Source organism: Protopterus annectens, chromosome 8.part0 (assembly GCF_019279795.1).
Source record: "Protopterus annectens isolate FY-2018-M chromosome 8.part0, PAN1.0, whole genome shotgun sequence".
NCBI lineage: Eukaryota > Metazoa > Chordata > Ceratodontiformes > Protopteridae > Protopterus > Protopterus annectens.
The window spans coordinates 599,584,189-599,604,162 of NC_056741.1; the positions used below are offsets into that span (position 1 = coordinate 599,584,189).

A 19,974-nucleotide genomic window follows, 5' to 3' on the forward strand; every position below is an offset into this window, starting at 1 on the left:
AATCCCTGCAGTCTCAAGTGAGCTGCTACTGCTGCCATGCATTTGGTGAACACCCTGGGGGCTGTGGTGAGACAAAAGGGCAGAACTCTTAACTTATAGTAACTGGCTCCCAGCCTGAAGCGGAGGAACCTTCTGGAGTGCTTGTCCATCTTTATGTGGTAATACGCATCCTGAAGGTCTATCGAGCACATCCAGTCATCCTTCCCCAGAAAAGGGAGAATGGACTGTACTGTGACCATCCAGAATTTTGCCTGTAAAACAGATTTGTTCAATAAGCTGAGATCCAAAATTTGTCTCCAGTCCTGATTTTTTGACACTAAAAAGAATCTTGACTAAGTTCCAGACTCTAACTGGTCTGGTGGGACTTCTTGGATGACTCTTTTCCCAGCAGTTTTTGGATCTCTAGGACTGCTGCTTCCCTCTGACTGGGTGGAACATTGGGGATTCTTTAGGAAACAGGAGGGGAAGAGAAAAGGGTATGACATACCCGCTGGATATAATCCTCCACACCTAGGTATCTGATGTGATTTTTAGCCAGGTGTCTTGGTGCAAGGATAAGCTTCCCCTGACTGCCTCCACAGGAAGGCAATCAGGCTTCCATTCAGGAATACTGATATTCTTTTCTGTAAAAGGAAACTCTGAAACCCTGATTTTGAGGGTCACTTGGGTGGCATCTTCCATTAGAGTTCTCCTCTCTGCCCCTAGGGGAACTTTCAGCACGTGTGTCTCGGAAAGGTCCTTTGTATTTTTTGAACCACATTTTTCCACCCACTCTCTGATTCCTGGAAAAGGGTCTTTGAGAAAATGTACGCCCACAGCAGAAAGGGTGTTTCTATCTTTCTTACACCTGGATAATGTTTCTCTAACCTTTAGGCCAAATAAGAAAGATCCATCAAAAGATGACTTGATGAATGAAGGCTTTAATGGCTTCGCAAAGTCACAAAGTTGCATCCAAGTGCATCTCCTTATGGCTACACTTGAACCCACTACTCTGGTAGTCCCTTCGAATGCATGTGCAATGAGCTGCATGGATGAATTAGAAACAGACTCCATGGTAGCTAACTGAGAGGCAACTTTGTTTTGTACCTACTCAGAAACAGCTCCTGCCAGGGTATCCGAGAGCTCCTTGATCAGATCCCTTTGAAGCCTGGTGAAATGTGCCAGAATATTCAAAGACCGCAATGCGAAGGTCAATGATGTGTAAATCTGCTTGCCAAACTTATCCATCACCCAAGACTCTCTTTTGGGTGGATGGAGAGAGGAACTTTCCTCAGCCCAGTTCCTTTTTCGTGGCCACTGCTATGACCATGGCATCTACTGCTAAACCTTTTGCACAAAATTGTTTATCTTCAGGAGGGGATAAAATTTTGTCTGGCCTCCTAGGAATAGGCCCAATAGAGTTGGGCATCTTCCACTCCTGCTGAGCAATCAACTGGATCAAGTTCATCAGTGGGTGTAGTCACCCAAAAGGTAGATGGGTGAGTGCAAAAAGCCTGCAGGTATACTGATTCCTCAGGGGTAGGGTTTTGGGATTTCCAATGACCCCTCTGTTTCAAAATTTCCAGGATGTCTCCAAAGGAATCATCACAAGGAGTTGATCTGGGGGACCCTTCCTCTTCATCAAAATCAGCACCTTCAGTAATGGATTCCTGCAGGGAATCTAAAAGCTTCCTACTGCACTTTTTCTTCAAAGGGACCTCATCAGCGGGATGGTCTGGAGAGATATCTGAAGAAGACAGAATTTGTATCTGAGTCTCCTGAGGTTTTACTACTCGCTGTCCCAGTGGAGGAGCAGCCTGGACAAATGGACTTGAGGAAGGAACATGCTTCAAGACAGAAGAGGTCAACTGAGTGGCTGAGGCAGCCAAGGCCCTCTCCATAGCCTTGAAGGCTAAACCTGCTAAAGAGGGAAGGGAGCCTGGAACCGAGATAGACTGCCTTGGAACCGTGGTCACTCCCTAGTCCAATGAGACCACCTCCGAGACAGAAGCCAGTGCCAAACCAACCCCAGCCGAAGTCCCAAGGTGCAGGGATGGCTACAAAAGATTGGAGTCAACTTCTGTCCCTCAGAGCCAACCAGGTAGCCACAGGAAATCTATCAACAATGGTAGAAAAGAAGTACACAGTGTACAGAAAAGGCAAAATTGACAATAATGGTAATTTACAAACTACACAACTAAGAGGAGGACAGGGAAAAACACCAGAAGTAAAGTCAGAACTAAACTTCGTGTTGAGAAAAGAAGAAATAACAGTAAATAATTTCACTTGGCTCGAGAGCGAAGGTAAACACGTCTGTCCAGGAAAGTGGCAAACAAGATCTGAGGTAACTAGGAGAGATGCACTGTGGGTAGGGTTGAAGCTTGAGAGTGTTTAGCCTGCACGAGCTGTGGAAATGGCTGAGAGAGTTCTGATTCTCTTAACTGAACCCACTGGTTAAGGATGAAATGAAGACTGACAACTTCAGATGAATAATTTCCTTAGAGCCATTTGCTCACCCAGTATTTCTGATGGAGTACTTTGTATGGAATTTTTAAAATCTGCTAACTTATTGCACTCCCAAATATATGCTCACAGTCACCTCTTTCTTCTCCATCACCTCCAACACTTGCTATCTACCTAAGGAAGAATTTTTGAAGTTTGCTTGGGGTATAAAAATACTTATGCAAACATTTCCAGTCACAGATTCTAAACCTTCTGGACTTGGTTGCATACTTGGGAGCCATACATATGTCTCCCTGTTGTTTTACTGTAAACTGCTTTTCCAGTCTTTCTTCCCAATCATTTCTAACCTTCCCTGATTGATTCTTAGAGTTACCATGCAATATTTTATATTGCCTACTAATTATCCCTTTTTGTAACAGCTGCTTCTGTTCTAGATTCAACTAAAAACCTCTACCAGAGCAGGTCTTTCACTTAAAATTCCCTGATGCATTTCTCTTTGCTTACACTCTGAGATCAAACCCTGGTAGTGAAGGCAGTATCTAGCCTACAATCCAAATGTCTTCTTCATCCCACTGTACTACCTTTCCTGCTTGAGTTATTTGCTCACAATATCCTGGTTAATTTGTCAGGTTTCTCCAGTAAATTCCAGCCCCCTCTTGCCTCTATTTTTGTATCCCTATGTGCAGTCATCCCTACTGGCAAAATCTCCTTTCATCTATCTCATATTGGCTTAGTTCTTAGAATACTTTCTGCTACTTTATGAGTATAATACTCTGTATGGTTATTATTCTCATTAAGGACCTGCATCCAAAATCATACTCTCTCTCAATTTCTTGATCTCTCCCTTGCTTCAGCATCATCCCTTTCCACTTTGAGTAATAACCTACTTGCATTATGTATACAAGCCTTAACTGTGTAACCCTAAAATATCCCTTCAAATCAGGTAAAACTAAGCCACTTTTGTTCTACTGGAAGAATCCCACTCAACTCTTGGCCTCTTTCCCTCCCAGATAAATTCCTTCAATTCCTTAATAATTGCCCAAAACTTCTCCTTTGGTTGATAAGAATATGCTTGACCTATATACAAGACTAAAGATACTAAAAACATTTTCATTGCCTGTACCTTACTATCCATACATGGGTCTATATTACATTACCGAAAGTTCAAATTAGTGAAAATCAATCCAATGAGACAACAAAACCGAAACTACATAAAACTGAATGTTTACTTTCCCAGAATTTAAAATATCGAAGCAGCAGCTGCAAGTTTCATGGCGCTCGGAGCTTCTAAATGGAGACTGCAGTACAGTGAGGACCAGGAAATGTACCCTTCTCCTCACTGTAGTGTGATCTTGGAGTTGGTATATATAATTTCCAGGGGGTGTGGGGGGCTCAGCCCCTGACATGGGAGGGGGTGCCACCCCTGCAAAAATTTAAGAAAAGCTGCATTTTTGTTTTTGTTGAAGCAGTTGCTGTTTTGATATTTTAAACTCTGGGAAAGTAAAGATTTGGTTTTATGCAATTTCGGTGCTGTCATCTCGCTGGATTGATTTTCTCTGTTTTGAACTTTTGGTAATGTAACACACACCACCATATCCACAAATAAGAGTTTCCAGTTTCTCAATTTTTGTATTATCTTTTGTTTAGTCTCTTCCCACATATCCTAAGCTGCCACAACAGAAACCCTTTTAATCCATACTCCTAAATACTTCATATTATTATGTCCCCATAAATATAGGTATTGCTGAACCAATTCCTGTGTGGGTACATAATTTATGACTATAGCCTTTGTTTTATCTTTGATAATTTTATATCCTGAAAAGACTTGAAACTGTCTCAAAATGTTTCACACCACTGAGATGTCCTTTTCTGGATTTATCAGGTACATAATATCATCCTCTGCAAATAAAGCCAACTTTTCTTGATTACCATACCAATTATATCATTGCATTTCTGAGTCCTTTACTTTTCCTTTTCAATGTCTCTAAATATATCGCTCTAAATATAAAGCAAATAAAGGGGAAAGAGGTCATCCCTGCCTAGTTTCTCTGTTTAAACAGAACTTACCCAAGAGGAGCCCTCTTACTTTAATTCTTGGCTCCAATCCTTCTAATTAATCTTATTATTGGATAAGGGAGTACAAATGCTTCCACAATGCCCTAATCATAAAAAAAAAAAAAGTTGTGTAAACTCTTACCATAACCATAGATGTCCTTCTCTTCCATGTTGCAGTATTCTGCATATGGGTTTATCCCTTCAGTCTCGCATACGTATGGCCAGCATTCAAAAGCTTTCAGTCCCTCTGTGAAGTGTCAGACATCAGGAAGATGGAGGAAATGTGGGCCATAAAAGTGACATCGGCACGCACCAGCCCTCAGAAGAGTAGCCCCATTCGGAGCCAGTCCTGTAAGGGCAATGATATATCATTGCCATCCAGAAATGGAAGAAATGTAGCAGATGAGAGGGGAAGGTGGATGGGAAGGAATACTGCAACACAGATGGTTTCTATGTCCTTCTAATCCCATGTTGCAATATTCTGCATATGGGTGAGTGCCACAGCTCACGGAGATTGGGGTGGTGGTCTAGATGCAGATTCCAGGAATCCATGCAGGATAGCCCTGGCCAAACCTGCCCTGGACCTGGAGATGAGGTCAAGCTTGTAGTGTTTGGTGAAGGTGTGGAATGATGACCAAGCAGCACCTTCCAGAAATGAAGGGGTATCGAAACCCTTGAAGGCTTCTGAAGATGCCACTACTCTAGTGGAATGAGCTTCGGACTGCCCCTTGCAGGATCTTGCCATGAAACTAGTAGCAAAAGGTTATGGCTTTTGATATCTAAATAGAAATAGTCTGCTTGGTAACAGCCTTACCCAGGGCTTTGGGGTGAAAAGATACAAATAGCTGGTCTGTCTGTATGATAGACTTGGTGTTGTGTAGATAGAATCTGATCTGTAGGTTAGGGAAGAAAACAGGTAGTTGGATGGCCTGATTTAGGGACCTGTCGTTGACTACTTTAGGCATGAAGTACGGCTTTGTCCTAAGGGTAACCCTGTCTTTGTGGAAAACTAGAAAGGGTGGTGAAGTCATAAGGGCTTGGAGTTCGGATACTCTCCTGGCTGAGGTAAGAGCCACCAGCAGGATAGTTTTCCAGGTGCAGTGCTTTAAGGAGGCCTTATTAGATGGCTCAAAGGGAGGAAGCGTAAGCTTCTCTAACACAGAGTTGAGGTCCCAAGGAGGGGGAATGGATTTCCTAGGAGACCTAAGGTGCAGAACTCCTTTGAGGAAATGTTTGCAAGGTAGTCGTGAAGCAAGGGGGGGGTCTAGAGGTAAAAAAGGCAGAAACAGCAGACAGATGGGCTTTAATGGATGAGTGAGCCAGTCCTGACTGCAGTAGCTCATACAAATAGGAAAGCACTAGAGCAGATTCGCTGAGAAGCAGATCCAGCTGTTTTTTGTGACACCAAATAATGAATCATTTGCACTTGGCGAGATAAGATTTTCTGGTATTAGGTTTCCTGGCCTCCTGCAGGACATCGAGCACGTCCTCATTGTAAACGTGTCTAAATGGAATCAGAATCCTATCAGCCACAGAGTTAGGTGGAGCATCTGCCACTGTGGATGGGTTAGTAATCCCTTGTTTTGTGTGAGGAGGTCCACTCTGGGGGTAACTTGTAATGATTGTCCTTGGACAGATGAAGAAGTAAGGGGAACCAGTGCTGTCTGGGCCACTAGGGAGTTACCAACAAGATTTTTGGGTTGTCCTGCTGTATTTTCAGCAGGGTTTTCTGGATGAGAGGGAAGGGGGGAATGCATATAGATATTTCCCCTTCCATGAGATTGAGAAGGCATCTGTTGCCAGTGCTTGTGGTTCTGGTGTCCTGGTGCAAAAGCCAGGAAGTTGCCTGTTGAGGGAGGAAGCGAACAAGTCTATCTGAGGTATACCCCACTTGTGGACCAGATCCAAGAAGACCTCCATTTATGGTTCTTTGTGCTGGTTCTGCTCAATTAATCTGCCTGTTTGTTGTGGAGGGAGAGGATGTAGGTCACTTGCAGGGAGATTCCCTGTCAGGTAGCCAACTCCCAAACCAAGAGAGATGACCTGCAAAGCCGGTAGGACTTGGTTCCCCCTTGCTTGTTGATATACCACAGTATGGTTGTGTTGTCTGTGTATATCAGAAGAGTACCCTGTAGAAAGAAAGGTTGAAATGCATGTAGGGCTAGCAGGATTGCTCTCATTTCTCTGGCATTTATGTGTTCTGATTTTAGGTGAACCAGCCACAAGCCTTGCACCTGTCCAAGTCCTAGAGTAGCTCCCCAGCCCAGGAAAGAGGCATCTGTGTGTATGACCTGGATGGGTTGTGGTAGCTGTAGTGGAAGTCCTGGGTTTCGTTGTACCTGGTCCCACCACCAAAGTATCTCCTTTTATAAGCAAGGTGGAAGTGGGACAATGTGCTCCAAGGCCTGGTTGTGTTGTTTCCAGACTGAGTGAAGACACCACTGCAGCTTCCTCATGTGCAGCCTTGCTAAAGGTAGTATGAGTATTGTGGCTGCCATGTAACCCAATAGTTTCAGGTACTGCCTTGCAGTCAATTGGGTCGACTGGAGCACCTGGAGGAGGTGATCTGACAGGGAGCTCACCTTTGGGGGTTGCAGGTAAGCCTCCATGAGATCTGTTCTTATTCTGCACTTCAGGAAGACAATGTCCTGAGTTGCTTGAAGGTGGGATTTTGGCAGATTTATCTGGAATCCCAAGTACTGCAATAAGGAGATCACCAGGTGGAGGTGACATTGCAGTATTTGTTGGCTGGGGGCCTGGATGAACATGTCATCCAAGTATGGGAATATCTGTATCCTCTTTTTCCTGGCATAGGCTACCACTGGAGCCAAACATTTGGTAAAGACTCTGGGAGCAGTGGAAAGCCCAAAAGGCAAGGCAGAAAATTGCCAATGAGAGGAGCCCACCAAGAATCTTAAGTATTTCCTGTGGCAGGGTTTGATAGGGATGTGGAGGTAAGCATCATTTATAGCTAGAGTAGCCATGAATCCCTGTGGAGTGATCAGGGGAAAATGGTAGGCAGGGTGAGCATTTTGAAGCTAGGTACCTTTAGGAAGAGATTGAGGTAGGAAAGGTCCAGGATGGGTCTCCATGGTCTGTCTTTTTTTGGGAACCAGGAAGAGCCTTGAATAAAAACCTTTTCATTTTGCAGAGGAGGGAACTGGCTGTATAGTGCCCTGGTCTATTAATGTCTGCAGTACTGGCTGTAAGAGGGGCAGCTGCTGTGAAAGAGGAGAGGGAATGCCCCCTCCATATAGAAGGAGAGAGACAAGTCATGTAATAGCCATATTTGAGGATAGACAGGACCCATTTGTCTTTGGTGATTTGGGTCCAAAGAGGGAGACAATGAGAGAGGCGGGCAGACAGGGGCACGGTTGAGGGAGGGGGGTGAGGCAAAGGTGGCAGGTAGTCAGACGCGACCTGCCCTGTCCAGAAAGGAAGACCTCTGGCTAGATGCAGAAGGTGCTTTAGGCATAGGAGGTTGTTTCCTGGTGGGTTTTCGAGGTCTGGCACTAGGGGTAGGCCAGGATTGCTTCCTGATAACCTGCGTTTAGGAAGGATTGTTTCGATGGAACTTGGGAATTGGTGAGACCAGGAGATGTTTGAGGTCCTGCATCTCTTTGCCCTTTTGTTGCAGTGATTTAAGGAGATCTGCTACTTAAATCCAAAAAGTGCAGCATTATCCAGGGGTGCATCAATGAGCTTGGCCCTAAAACCATCTTGTAGGGGTTGCAGGCGAAGCCAGGAATATCTGCGTAGGGCAGATGCTAATGCTGCTGATCTAGCAGAGGATTCAGCAACATCATAGCTTACACCTAATGGAGTGTCCGGTGACTTGAGATGTTAAGAGCCAGGAGGGAGGACAAGGCTGTCTTGGCAGGGGAGTCTGGAATATCTGCCAAATGTTTGGTGGCAGATTGTAGAATAGATAGGTTATACTTAGCCATGTGGGTCTGGTAGTTAGTGGCTCTGAAGGTCAATGTAGCAGAGGTATAAATCTTTTTTCCTAACTTCTCCATGGTCTTGCTGTCCTTGTCAGCAGGGAGAACAGTAGTTGTAGGTAATAATTTGGTGGCTTTGTCAGTGGCCACAGAAATAGTGGCTGGGTCAGCTGGGGGGCCACTTTATCAGGTGCTTAGTTGTGTCAGGTACTTTGTATAGCCTATCTGGTCTGCATGGAGCAAGAGGCTGAGAGTCAGGGTTAGTGGATGCCAAAGAAAAGGCATCTAGGAAGGCTGGAAGAATGGGAAGAACAGCAGATGGGCTAGGTGTTTACATTTGAATGAGGTCATAATACCTCTACTGTACCTCAGACATTTCGGAGGAATCCCATTTGAAATGTTTCTTCATCTTGCTAATGGTCTCACTGAAGGTTAAATCTTCTACTGGGGAATCAGGGTCCAAGGACTCTTCCTCAGGGGACCCATATCCCAAAGGAGATGAAAGTTGTGAATTGTAGGACAGAGATTCTTCAGAAGAGTCTGAAAGGACCTCCTTATCCCTAGGAGTTTGGTCTGTATGCATAGGCCTAGGGCTTAGCAGAGGAGGAGAGGTGGAGGTCGAAGGAGGAGTAGGCCTCAATGCCATATAACTGCTGAAGAGGCTTTGACTGAAGGCCTGCCAGTCAGGCATGCATTCTGAAGAGGGAGCAATATGTTTTCTCTTCTCCCTTCTTTTTAAAGGAGTGGTAGTCAGTTTCCCAGAAACCGAGGACTGCAAAGTGGTGGAAGTCTCCAACGACTCCCCATGAAGCGCTGGTTCCCCCCCAGTGTTGGCTAGTGGCGCCGGTATAGCCTCGGCGGATGTGCTCTCGTCTGTGGATGGTGCAGCGTCCTTAGAGGTACCTGCAACCTCCACAGAAGCAGATCCGGAACCTGGTCCTGAAACCAGGCCTATGTCGGCCACAGGCTGGGAGCCAGGCGGATGAGGCTCAGCAGTAGTGGAAGGCCATAAGGTTCTGGCCTTCTGCTTAGGCAGTTCTGGGGGGACATTGGAAGAACCTTCCATCCTAAGCGTAAGAAGTTTCAGGTGTTAGTTCTCAAGATACAGATTTAATGTGTGCAACCAGCTACTCAGGGTTTTCTGCACGAACGCCTGGCAAATAGGGCAGGCCTTACAGTCATGAGTTCTTCCTAAACAAAGCAAACACTTATCGTGGGCATCCTTATGAGGGATCTGGCATCCACACTGGCATTTTCCCTTTCTGAATGACATTAACAAGCAATATTACAATAAGGAAGGACTGAAAAAAGGTTCCTCAACGGGGTACTTGTCTCAAAAAAAAGATCGCGACATCAGCGGTAGTAGTAACACCTGGCGTACGAATGGTGGCTGACAAGTTCTGAGGGCTGGTGTGTGCCGATGCCACTTTTACAGCCCACGTTTCCTCCGCCTTGCCTAAAATGTGATGCACCACAGAGGGACTGAAAGCTTTTGAATACTCGCCGTACATACGCGAGACTGAAGGGATAAACCCATATGCAGAATACTGCAACATGGGAATAGGAGGACATTCCCAGGTTACTCTGTCAAATGCTTTCTCTGCATTAAGACACACCAACAACAGAGGTATTTTCTTACATTCTGCTTCCCTCTGGATCATTGTTCTATTAATTTTGTCAAATGTTTGCCTCACTTCCACAAAACCACAGAGAGCCATATACATCAATTTTAGCAACACCACTGCCATTCGTTGAGACAGCATGAAGAAAACAAAAAAAAAACCTGCAATGTGATTCCTCTATGCAGGTCAGTCAACATGTTCTGTCATGTAATACATAAGATTTCTATCCCTTCTTGCATTAGCAATTTTATCACCTGATGTATTTTTGTTGGCTATGCTTCTGGCATTGTTTATGTACTACTTTCCATTTGTAAAATATTTATTTTTTGCATAACTAGTTTTGTTCTATATTTTTGTGTTTGTGGAGCTTTGCTCCCCAGGCCTCTACTTAAAATGGACATGTATCCAGCTAGACTAGCCCGGTCAACAAATGTAAAATAAATAAACATGAAGAAGGTGTTGAGCTGTAAATGGTACAGTATGGGTCTCCACTCTCCTACTTTTCATGATACCAGGAACAGCCAGGAGTAGAATGCTCTTCCTACAAACTGAGGACGAACTGGGTCTCCTGTGCCTTGGGTAAGCAAGTCCTGTAGGATGGGTCATAGAAGATGCAACTGCTCGTGGGGGTAGCAGTGGAGTTTAGAATGCTTTTGAAGGGAGACAGGAAGTTCCAGGACATTCTGTAATCTTGTTTAATGATGGTGAGTACACACTTGTCTGCTGTGATCATTTCCCAATTTGTAATAGAAGAGGCGAGTCATTTGGAAAAGGGCAGGGTGGGACTGAGTGGGCAGGGGTGGGGAGATGATAGTCGCACTGATTTATCTGTAAAGGGTGGCTTCCCAGATCTGTCATCCTTTTCAGGTTTGTCTAGAAACCTCTTTGAGGGCCTTCTTCTGTTTTACAGAAAGCCTATGCTCTCTTCTGACAAAAGCAGAAGACTTGGCAGGATAATTTCTCTAGTACTCAAGCAAAGAGTTAAATAGAACTTGTCTGCAGTCCTTCCTTGTTTTTACCTTGCTCTTGCAAGGTCTTGAATAAACTAGCTGACTGTGGTCCAAACAAAAGTTCCCTCTCAAAAGGGGAATCTAGAAGTTTCTGCCTTGAAATCTTCAAGGAGAAACTAGTGTGTAACTATGCATGTCTCCTAATAACTGAGCCAGTAGCAGCTGCTCTGGAAGAGGTCTAAACAGCATCATAGTTGCATTTTTATGTTATGCCCAGCTATCAAGTAGCTTGAGCCACCAAATACATAATCTGTTGTTTAGAACCTGCCATGTCAGTGACAGCCTTATTCAGATTGCCAAGGAGAGACAGAAGGTACTAGGTTATGTGGGTTTAATAATTAATGCCATGAAGGTCAGAGTAGAGAAAGCATCCACCTTTTTCCCCACCTGTCCACAGCCTTACGATCATTGTCTGAGGGTAGGGCTTTAGCATTTCGCCGAACTTAAGATGATTTGTCTGATACAAAAGAAACAGCTGAAAGATCTTTAACTGGATTCTTGTAAAAACAACTTAAGTTCATGTGCACCTTTATAGAATCTATCAGGCCTTTTGGAAGCTGGAGGCTTAGAGTCAAGAACAAAGGCTGTAGATGTGAAAGCATTAGGAAAGGCCTCAAGGACTGGAGAGACAGGGAACTGGGATGAAATGCCCACTTTTAAAAGGCTGGAATATGTTTTCTGGACATCAGGGATTTCCTTAGATTCCCACTCAAAATCTATCCTCATACTCAAAATGGTCTCTCCAAAAGATGTTCTTCCACAGGGGGAACTGGGGGTGGGGGGAGTGCCCTCACTACCTGAGGGTACTTGTCCAGTCTAGTGATTTTAGAGGAGTATGCTAGAGAATGGTTATCCAAATCTGAAATCTCCTCCTCATCCTCAGAGGAAGAATCCACAGTAATCTTCAGCATAGTGGGTGGAGGAGCCAAACAGGAAGTACGGTTGACGGCCATAATGGCCTACAAACAGGTCCTGAGAAAAGTCCTTACCCTCTTTCTCCCTAGAAGGTTGAGGGAAGAGAACATACTTACTCTTTTAACATTTCTTCTTGGGGATAATGTCCACTTGAACTGGGTACAGAGGCTCCAATCTCTTGTGCATCTCCACCAGTGATCCTTGAATCACTTTCTATTGTAAAATCTGAGCGATGCCTTCTGAGTCCTTCAAGATAATGAACCATGGTTCCACCTTCTCTGCAGCAGTAGCAATCACTTCAGACATGTGGTCCTCGTGCGTCATACCAGCCTCCAGCGGGGTCATAGTAGAGGTTATCTGAGGAAGTATCAGGCATATTGCGGATTCTGCAACCTCAGCAAGTATGTGCAAATCTGATCGGACAGACTGAACATCGGTCTTGGGCCTCTTTAGTTTTTTCTTTGGAGCAGATTTTACGTCAGGTGTGGATGGATCCACCATTTTAGACTGGATTAAATGCTTTAATCACTAAGTCTCTAAGAAAGTATTCAATGACGACAAATGAGAGTGCAAAGTTTTTGGTACAAAACAATGCCAGATGGAACAAGACTTGAACTTGCGCACTCATGCTTTCCCCTCCTAGCTGAAATCTAACAAAATCACAAACAAACTGGATAAACAAGGAAGGAAGGAAGGTTCCCCAATGGGGCACTACCTGAATCTGTAAAGGCTTACGGTACAAATCACCATGAAAAGATCAGACAGATTGTATGAGACCTGCTTTTGGGTGGAGGCAAGATAGTCTGAGAATTTACACATACATCTGCTTATGTGCCCCTACACTCATGGGCTGAGGTCAAACGGACATATGGCTAATGGACGGTTTACGCTTTGGTACCTCAGTCAGAGGTCAATGGAGAAAACCCATCTGTTTGGAATATTGTAACACTCACTTTGGTCAGGCCATCAAATGGTTGCACTAAGGAAATGATTCTTTAGAGCTGGGATACACTATGTGAATTACTTGGAAACAGTAAAGCACTACTAAGTTAATGTTACTGGCTGACAAAAAAGCAATTATGAAACAATGGAAATTAAGATATATTCCCAGTTTAGAGGAAATTTTAGATGTAAGGTAGGTAAAAGAACTGAAGGTGGGATCTTTAAAAAAAAAGGGAAGGAGGAACGTTCACAGAAATAAAAAAGGAATTTATGGGAAAAATACATGCTGAATAATGCTCAGTAAGAGGAGTGAGGTTTAAAAGAAAACAAGAACTGAGCATCTTATGTATCACTGGAGTAAACAATTTATTTCCCTACCCTGAAGCTGACCATGAGTTGCAACCAGCTTCTCTCTCTGTTCACCAGGTCAACCAGACCTGCCTTAGCCTCCTCTGGGCTCAACACAATCCACATTCAGGGCTGGTGACAAGATTAACGATACTGGGGAATGAGACCTATCCTAATGACTGCCTGCAGTACACAGTTTGCCAGGATTTTAATGCTGTTACTGCAGAGGCACAATGGTATTCATCAATAAAATACATGGAAATGAGCAAGGCAGACTCCTTTATCTCACACTGTTATTCACAGTTAGATCATTACCCATCACATTAATCCCGCGTAATTAAGAACTTAATTTACCTATTTCCCATAACATTCCAAAGCAGCAACTGCTTCAAAATCTCAGACACAGCTTTAACCAACATAAAATGTAGAACATGAGTGCTAAGAGTTATGGCACTAGGACCTTTGCTTTCACAACCTTTCCTCCCACAAAAACTCACATCAATCTCAAAATGCGATGTACCTTCTTTCCCCAATTCTGTTAACAAACCACTCTTTTAAAACCTTTCACAGTGTCCTAGCCAAAATTCCTCCTGTCTGAACCACCACCACCTTAGGTATCCTCTGAAACTAAGCAAGTCAATAAAAGTAAACAAAGAGAAATTATGACTTTTTCAGACTACCTTTAAATGCAAAATACAGTGATGTCATCAGCACAAAGGAACTAATCTTGCCACAAAAGTTTGGACACACAATGGTCTTGTGCATGCTAAGTATACAAAAAGTAATTTCAAATGGCATTAATTAAAATAAAATTTCAGCGGTGGTGCAGCAGTAGCATTGTTGCCTCACAGCAAGAGGTTCTCCCGTTCGATTCTCGGCTGGAGTGCGGGGAGTGCCTTCTGTGTGGAGTCTGCATGTCCTCCCCGTGGTTGGGTGAGCATTCAAAAGACATGCGTAAATGGGCGTGCCTTCGTTGAAGGTTGAACGTCGAGCTGGCACCTCAACGTTCGTGAAAATCTACTGCCAATCATTAGCGGACCGGAGTTCCACTGTGGCGACCCCTAACCGGGAAAAGCCGAAAGACAACAACAACATTAATTAAAATAAAATGATCAGTTCAAGCATACATAATTTATGCAAGAACAGAGGAAGGAATAACGTGCCTTTTAGTAAATTGTATTTATTTTACACTTGTTTACCAGGTAAGTGCGACTGAGCAGGGATCCCAGTTTTCAGTGGAGGCCTGAGGAGATGCGCTCCATACAATTAGACAGTCAACAAATGTTTAAACATACAAAATGTTAGTCCAAAGAAAGCATACAACAGTTTAGAAAACAGGGTAACAATTTGATAAAGGTTCCCGTAGGAGTATTAGTAATACAGTGGAGAGATAAAAAAAAATACATAACTTTGTTAAATTTAACAATGTACAAATCTCACAGTATTTTTAAACATGTAATCACACCAAACTAGAACAAACTGATGAAGTGAGGCAAACGGATTCAAACAGGAGCACACCAGACGAGTAAAATCCTTAACGCAATTTTATTACAATACAAATTAAGACAGCGTTTTCGCTACTCAAAAATGGTAGCTTCTTCAGAGTGAATGGGTACCAAAAAGAGACACATTTATAAAATGTTGCAAGTGATTTCACTAATTACATCACTTCCTGCCAACATTAATTAATTTAAAGCAGTAATATCACCAAAAAGTGAAAAATACGCTCTATTAATATAAAAGAACAATGTCAGCAGTTAAAAACACGAAAATTAAAAAACAAAATTTAAAAAAATATATGTATATAATATACAATGTAAATGGGGACAAAAACGTCTTAAGACAAGTAAATAAAAATTACTAGTGTTATAAAACACAAATTAATTGTAGGTAAATAAGGCAAGTTAGCCTACAAGTATATGTTTTGTTACTCGCTCAGTCCAAACAGCTGTGGAAGGGTAAGCCCATAAGCACCAGTAAACATATTATAAGTATGTTGTAAATATGCAGATGGATAGGCAAGGACCCTGTTGAATGAAGGACATATAAATCCACTAAGAGGCAGAACATAATATTATAACAAATGGGTGATCAAAATGCATAATTATTACAAAAGTAATATAAGTACCTAATAGTAGACAGTAGTGTTATACCAACAGGTGAAAAAATAGATGTTGGTACACTCAGGAGAAGGATCGAACCAACCAAAATAAAATGGTGTTAAAGTGGTAGGGCAATACAAGTAAATCCCCAAAGGGCTACCTCAGATAAGATCTATATTTTAAATAGGCAGAAATGTTACAGCTGTCATTGAGACCTGGTGTGTTAAACGCATCCAGGTTAAGCTGCCATAACAATTCACAGTTTTCTAAAATAATGGAAGTCGGTCCACCTCTAATGGAGTCAGCTATGTGGTCTATACCCATAAATGAAAAAGAGTGACCTGGGCTACTTACTACATGTTTTGCCAGAGCATTCTCACAGTTCTGGTTTCTAATAGCGTAATTATGCTGGTAAATGCGGTCTTTGAATCTTCTGTCTGTTTTGCCGACATAATATGCTGTACAGCAAGAACAGAACGCTATATAGACTATAGATTTGGTGTTACAAGTGATCCTATGAAAAATGTCAAATTTTTTATCTCTAATAGAGAATGAACTGCCATTCCTAATGTAGTGACATTGAGTGCAAAAACCACATGCATAGCACCCTTTATTTCTATTCTGCATGTCATAACTAGAGTGCTTCTGCAAAAGTTCCTTTAAGTTAGGACCCAGTCCAGTTAAACATAGTATCTCCACATTGGAAAACATAGCAGCAAGCTAAGCTGAAATTACTTTTACATAATTCCTTAAGAATGAAGAAAATTGTATTACAAGATATTGTTTGGGTTTTGCAGATCTAGGAACACCTTATAAACAGATGCATAGGGATTAAAGAGGCTAGGTGGATCATAAAAGAGTTAGCCTACCTTAGAACATGTACATATCCAGGACTTGGTGAGACAGGATTTTAGCTGATTTTTGAAACTATTGTCTGTCTATGTCCTAACTTCAAGTGGGAGGGAGTTCCACATTTTTGCAATGGTACAGGAATACAGGGAGTCGCCTGAGTTATATTTACTTTTGGATACCTCTACCAGAACCTTACTGGTGGATTTTAGCTGATGGCTGTTGGTGTAATGGTTGATTAGGCTGTAAAGGGCTGGGGTTTTGTCAGGGTAGTAGAAAGGTTGATGAGCTAGGGTGAGTTGGTGCAAGCAGGTTAGGTAATTCCATCCAGGAGAGTTTGTGAAGGGCTAGGCAATGGTGGGATCTATAGGAAGAGTCAGTAGTGAATTTAGCTACCTTTCTGTAGAAAGTGGATAGCTTATTTAGTTCCGTTTTATTTAGGTTAACTAAGATGGGAGAGGCATATAGTAATGTGGACAGTAAGTGGGTTCTTGCTATTGTAGTTTTACTATTAGAGGTCAGGTAGTTCTTACATCTGTAGAGTGTGCCTAGTTTTTTGTGTACCTTAAAAAAGATCACCAAGGTACCAAAGAGAACTTGTAAATATCCACAGGCACCACCAGAAATGAATACCCAAGTTCAAATGTAGAAACACAGCTTTAATAAAAACGAACTGAACACACACACACTGCTGACATTAACATTCGTAACTGATACGTTTTCATTTAAAAAGTTCCTCAGATGCAGACTGACCTCCAAAACCCATCCTTTTATACTTGTTCTACACTATCAATTAAATTTAATTCATAGCTGTGTTTTTACATCTGAACTTTGGTATTCGTTCCTGGTGGTGCCTGTGGATTTTTGTGTACCTTAGTTATGGTTTGTGCTACATGCTTATCAAATTTCATGTAAATGAAGAATTTATGCTCTGAAATGAAATTATGGCAAACTTAGTTCACTAAACAAAACAAGGAAACATTTTGATAAAATGAAATAAACAAAAAACAGCAAAAAGCATCTGCAGGTAAAGATAAAATTTGATATATTAAAGACTTACTTCAACAAGCCGAATCTCCCGTGCCAAATCTTTGATCAACTGCACTGTACGAATTGTTTCTGGAATTTCCTCTTCATGCTCTGGAAGTGCCTGAAAATCAACATTATAATGACTAGCTGAGACCAATTCACAAGACCATCAGAAGATTTGAATGTCCCGCACACTACAACCATTACAAATATCAAAGATTCAGAGTTGCAAATTCATATGCCATGTGAGAAGATTCATACTACTAATTACTAAACCTAGTGATGTGGGGAATGGTAAAAACTGGCATTTCAGATAACGCATTGCTCAATAACCACAAACCAGTCAAATTTCTCTGGTAAAGAAAAATTCAAGCTCAGACAGTCTCAATCAGTTCATACTCTGAGCCCTAGTCAGCATTAAACCTGTTCCACCTAGTGCTAGATCACTGTTGGACCATGGTGCCAAATATGTTCTGTTTCTGATGCTAGACATATGGAATTTAACAACAATGAAACTGATTGAAACTAACAATGTAATGTAAACTCAAATGAAGTTTTCAATTTTAATAGCATTTCAAATTATGGAGTGACAGTGGAAGTAAAGTACAGTTGTGTACACTTACCATAAATGTAGATGTTCAAGTGTATTCACTGTTGCAGTCATTACATTTGGGTAATCTGCTGGCAGGTTGCCCTCAGTCGGCCTGAAATCCAAAATCTTGGGTCCTGCATCGGATGCTGTCTTTTCTTCCTTGATGTCAGGTCGTCAGGGGTATAAAACATGCAGCCGACGCCATTTTCTTTAGTTTTTCTTGCCCCCGATGTCAGGTGCCCCTAAAAAGGTAGCAAAAAATATATATACATCTATACATGCATCAATATAAACTTTACCTTCATCTACAAGCAAATACACCACATAGGCTGTAGAAGATAGAGAAGGAAAGATAACCTCCAGAATGACAGGGGGATGGCGGGAGGGTAACCTGGACTGTAACAGTGAATACACTCGAACATCTACATTTATGGTAAGTGTACACAACTGTACTATGTTCTTCATGTTTCACTGTTGCATTCATTACATTTGGGTAGAATCCCAAAGCTATGGTTGGGAAGCTGGAGCTAAAAAGCATTAGGGGCGGCTATAAGGCCCTGCAGCACTGCAGTGGCAAAGCCTGCCCTGGACTTAGAGTAGAGAGGCAAATGATAATGCTTTGTAAAGGTGTGAACAGAACTCCAAGTAGCAGCCTCAAGAATGTCTTTGGTTGGTACTCCTCTGAGAAAGGCTGCTGAAGTAGCTGCAGCTCTGGTGGAATGAGACCTAATGCCCTTGGGCACAGGTTTACCATGGTGTAGGTAGTAGAAACGGATGCAGTGGCTTATCCACTTTGAAATTGTCTGCTTTGAAATAGCCCTTCCTTCTGATCCTGCAGCATATGACACTAGTAATTGCTCAGTTTTTCTTAGAGCTTTAGTCCTGCTCAAGTAGAATCTTAGCTGTCTGTATACGTCCAAGGAATGCAGAATTCTATCCCCCTTGTTCTGCGGATTTGGATAAAAGGTTGGCAGATGAACTGTTTGGTTAAGAGCCACACTGGAAACCACCTTAGTAATAAAAGTAGGATTTGTCCTCAGAGACACCCTGTCTGGGTAAAATATGATAAAAGGCTCTACAGCCATTAGGGCCTGTAGCTCTGAAACTCTTCTTGCTGAAGTAATTCCTAGTAGCAGAGCTATCTTCCATGATAAGAACTTTATATCAGCGGTAGCAGCTGGTTCAAATGGTGGCAGGATGAGCTTTTCCAACACATAATTGAGGTCCCATGCAGGTAATGGTGATCTTCTAGGAGGCCTTAAATTTTTGGCTCCTCTAAGACACTGCTTTAGTAAAGGATGAGAAAAGATTGGTGGCTCTGTATTGTAATGAGCCAAAATAACAGAGGCATGGATTTTAATAGATGGGAAAGATAGGCCTTTGTCAAGCATCTCAGTTAAGTATTGTAATATCTGAGGAATATTTGGTTCTGCTGTATCAGTTCCTTGTGCTTGATTCCAAGCACATAATCTCTTCCATTTGTCAGCATAAGATTTTCTAGTACTAGGCCTTCTGGCTTCCAAAATGACATCCATCACAGCTTTACTGAGAGGCGTTGTTTGTATAACTACATGATCAGCCATGCTGCCAGGTTCAGTGTCTGTAGTTGATTGTGCTGGACCTGATTGTTTTGCTGGGACAGTAGTTGAGGTCTTTGAGGCAAGGTCCAAGCTGGGTATTGAGACAAGTTCCTTAGGATTGGGTACCAGTACTGGCGGGGCCAGTCCAGGGCAATTAGTATCATCTTTGGTTTCTCTTGTCTGACTTTTAGGACCACCTTGGGGATAACAGGCAGAGGAGGAAAGGTGTAAACTGATAGGTTTTTCCAACTGAAGAACAGGGCATCCACTTTCCATGTTTGTCTGTTATAAGTCCTTGTGCAGAATCTTTTCAATTGATAATTTTGAGGAGAGGCAAACAGATCTATGTCTGGGCTCCCCGATTTCTCTGTTATCATGCTGAAGACTTGTGGATTTAGTTTCCACTGGTGAGGATCCATAAGGTTTCTGCTTAAATCGTCTGCCAGTGTATTTTGTTTTCCTGGCAGGAATTAAGCTTGAAGATGTATTTGGTAGGTCAAAGCTGTGTCCCACATTGCCATGGCTAATCTGCAAAGGGGGTATGAGT

The 19,974-nt window shown here is 42.5% G+C and overlaps 1 protein-coding gene across 1 annotated transcript in view; it reads right to left on the reverse strand.

Moving 5' to 3' along the window:
- Window positions 1-19,974, reverse strand: part of PHF8 (PHD finger protein 8) — a 3,148,719-nt gene that overhangs the window by 1,607,343 nt on the left and 1,521,402 nt on the right. Inside the window, exon 11 of the mRNA XM_044080095.1 lies at window positions 17,287-17,376. Coding sequence (XP_043936030.1) covers window positions 17,287-17,376 — 90 coding nt within the window. The remainder of the gene's footprint in view (window positions 1-17,286; window positions 17,377-19,974) is intronic.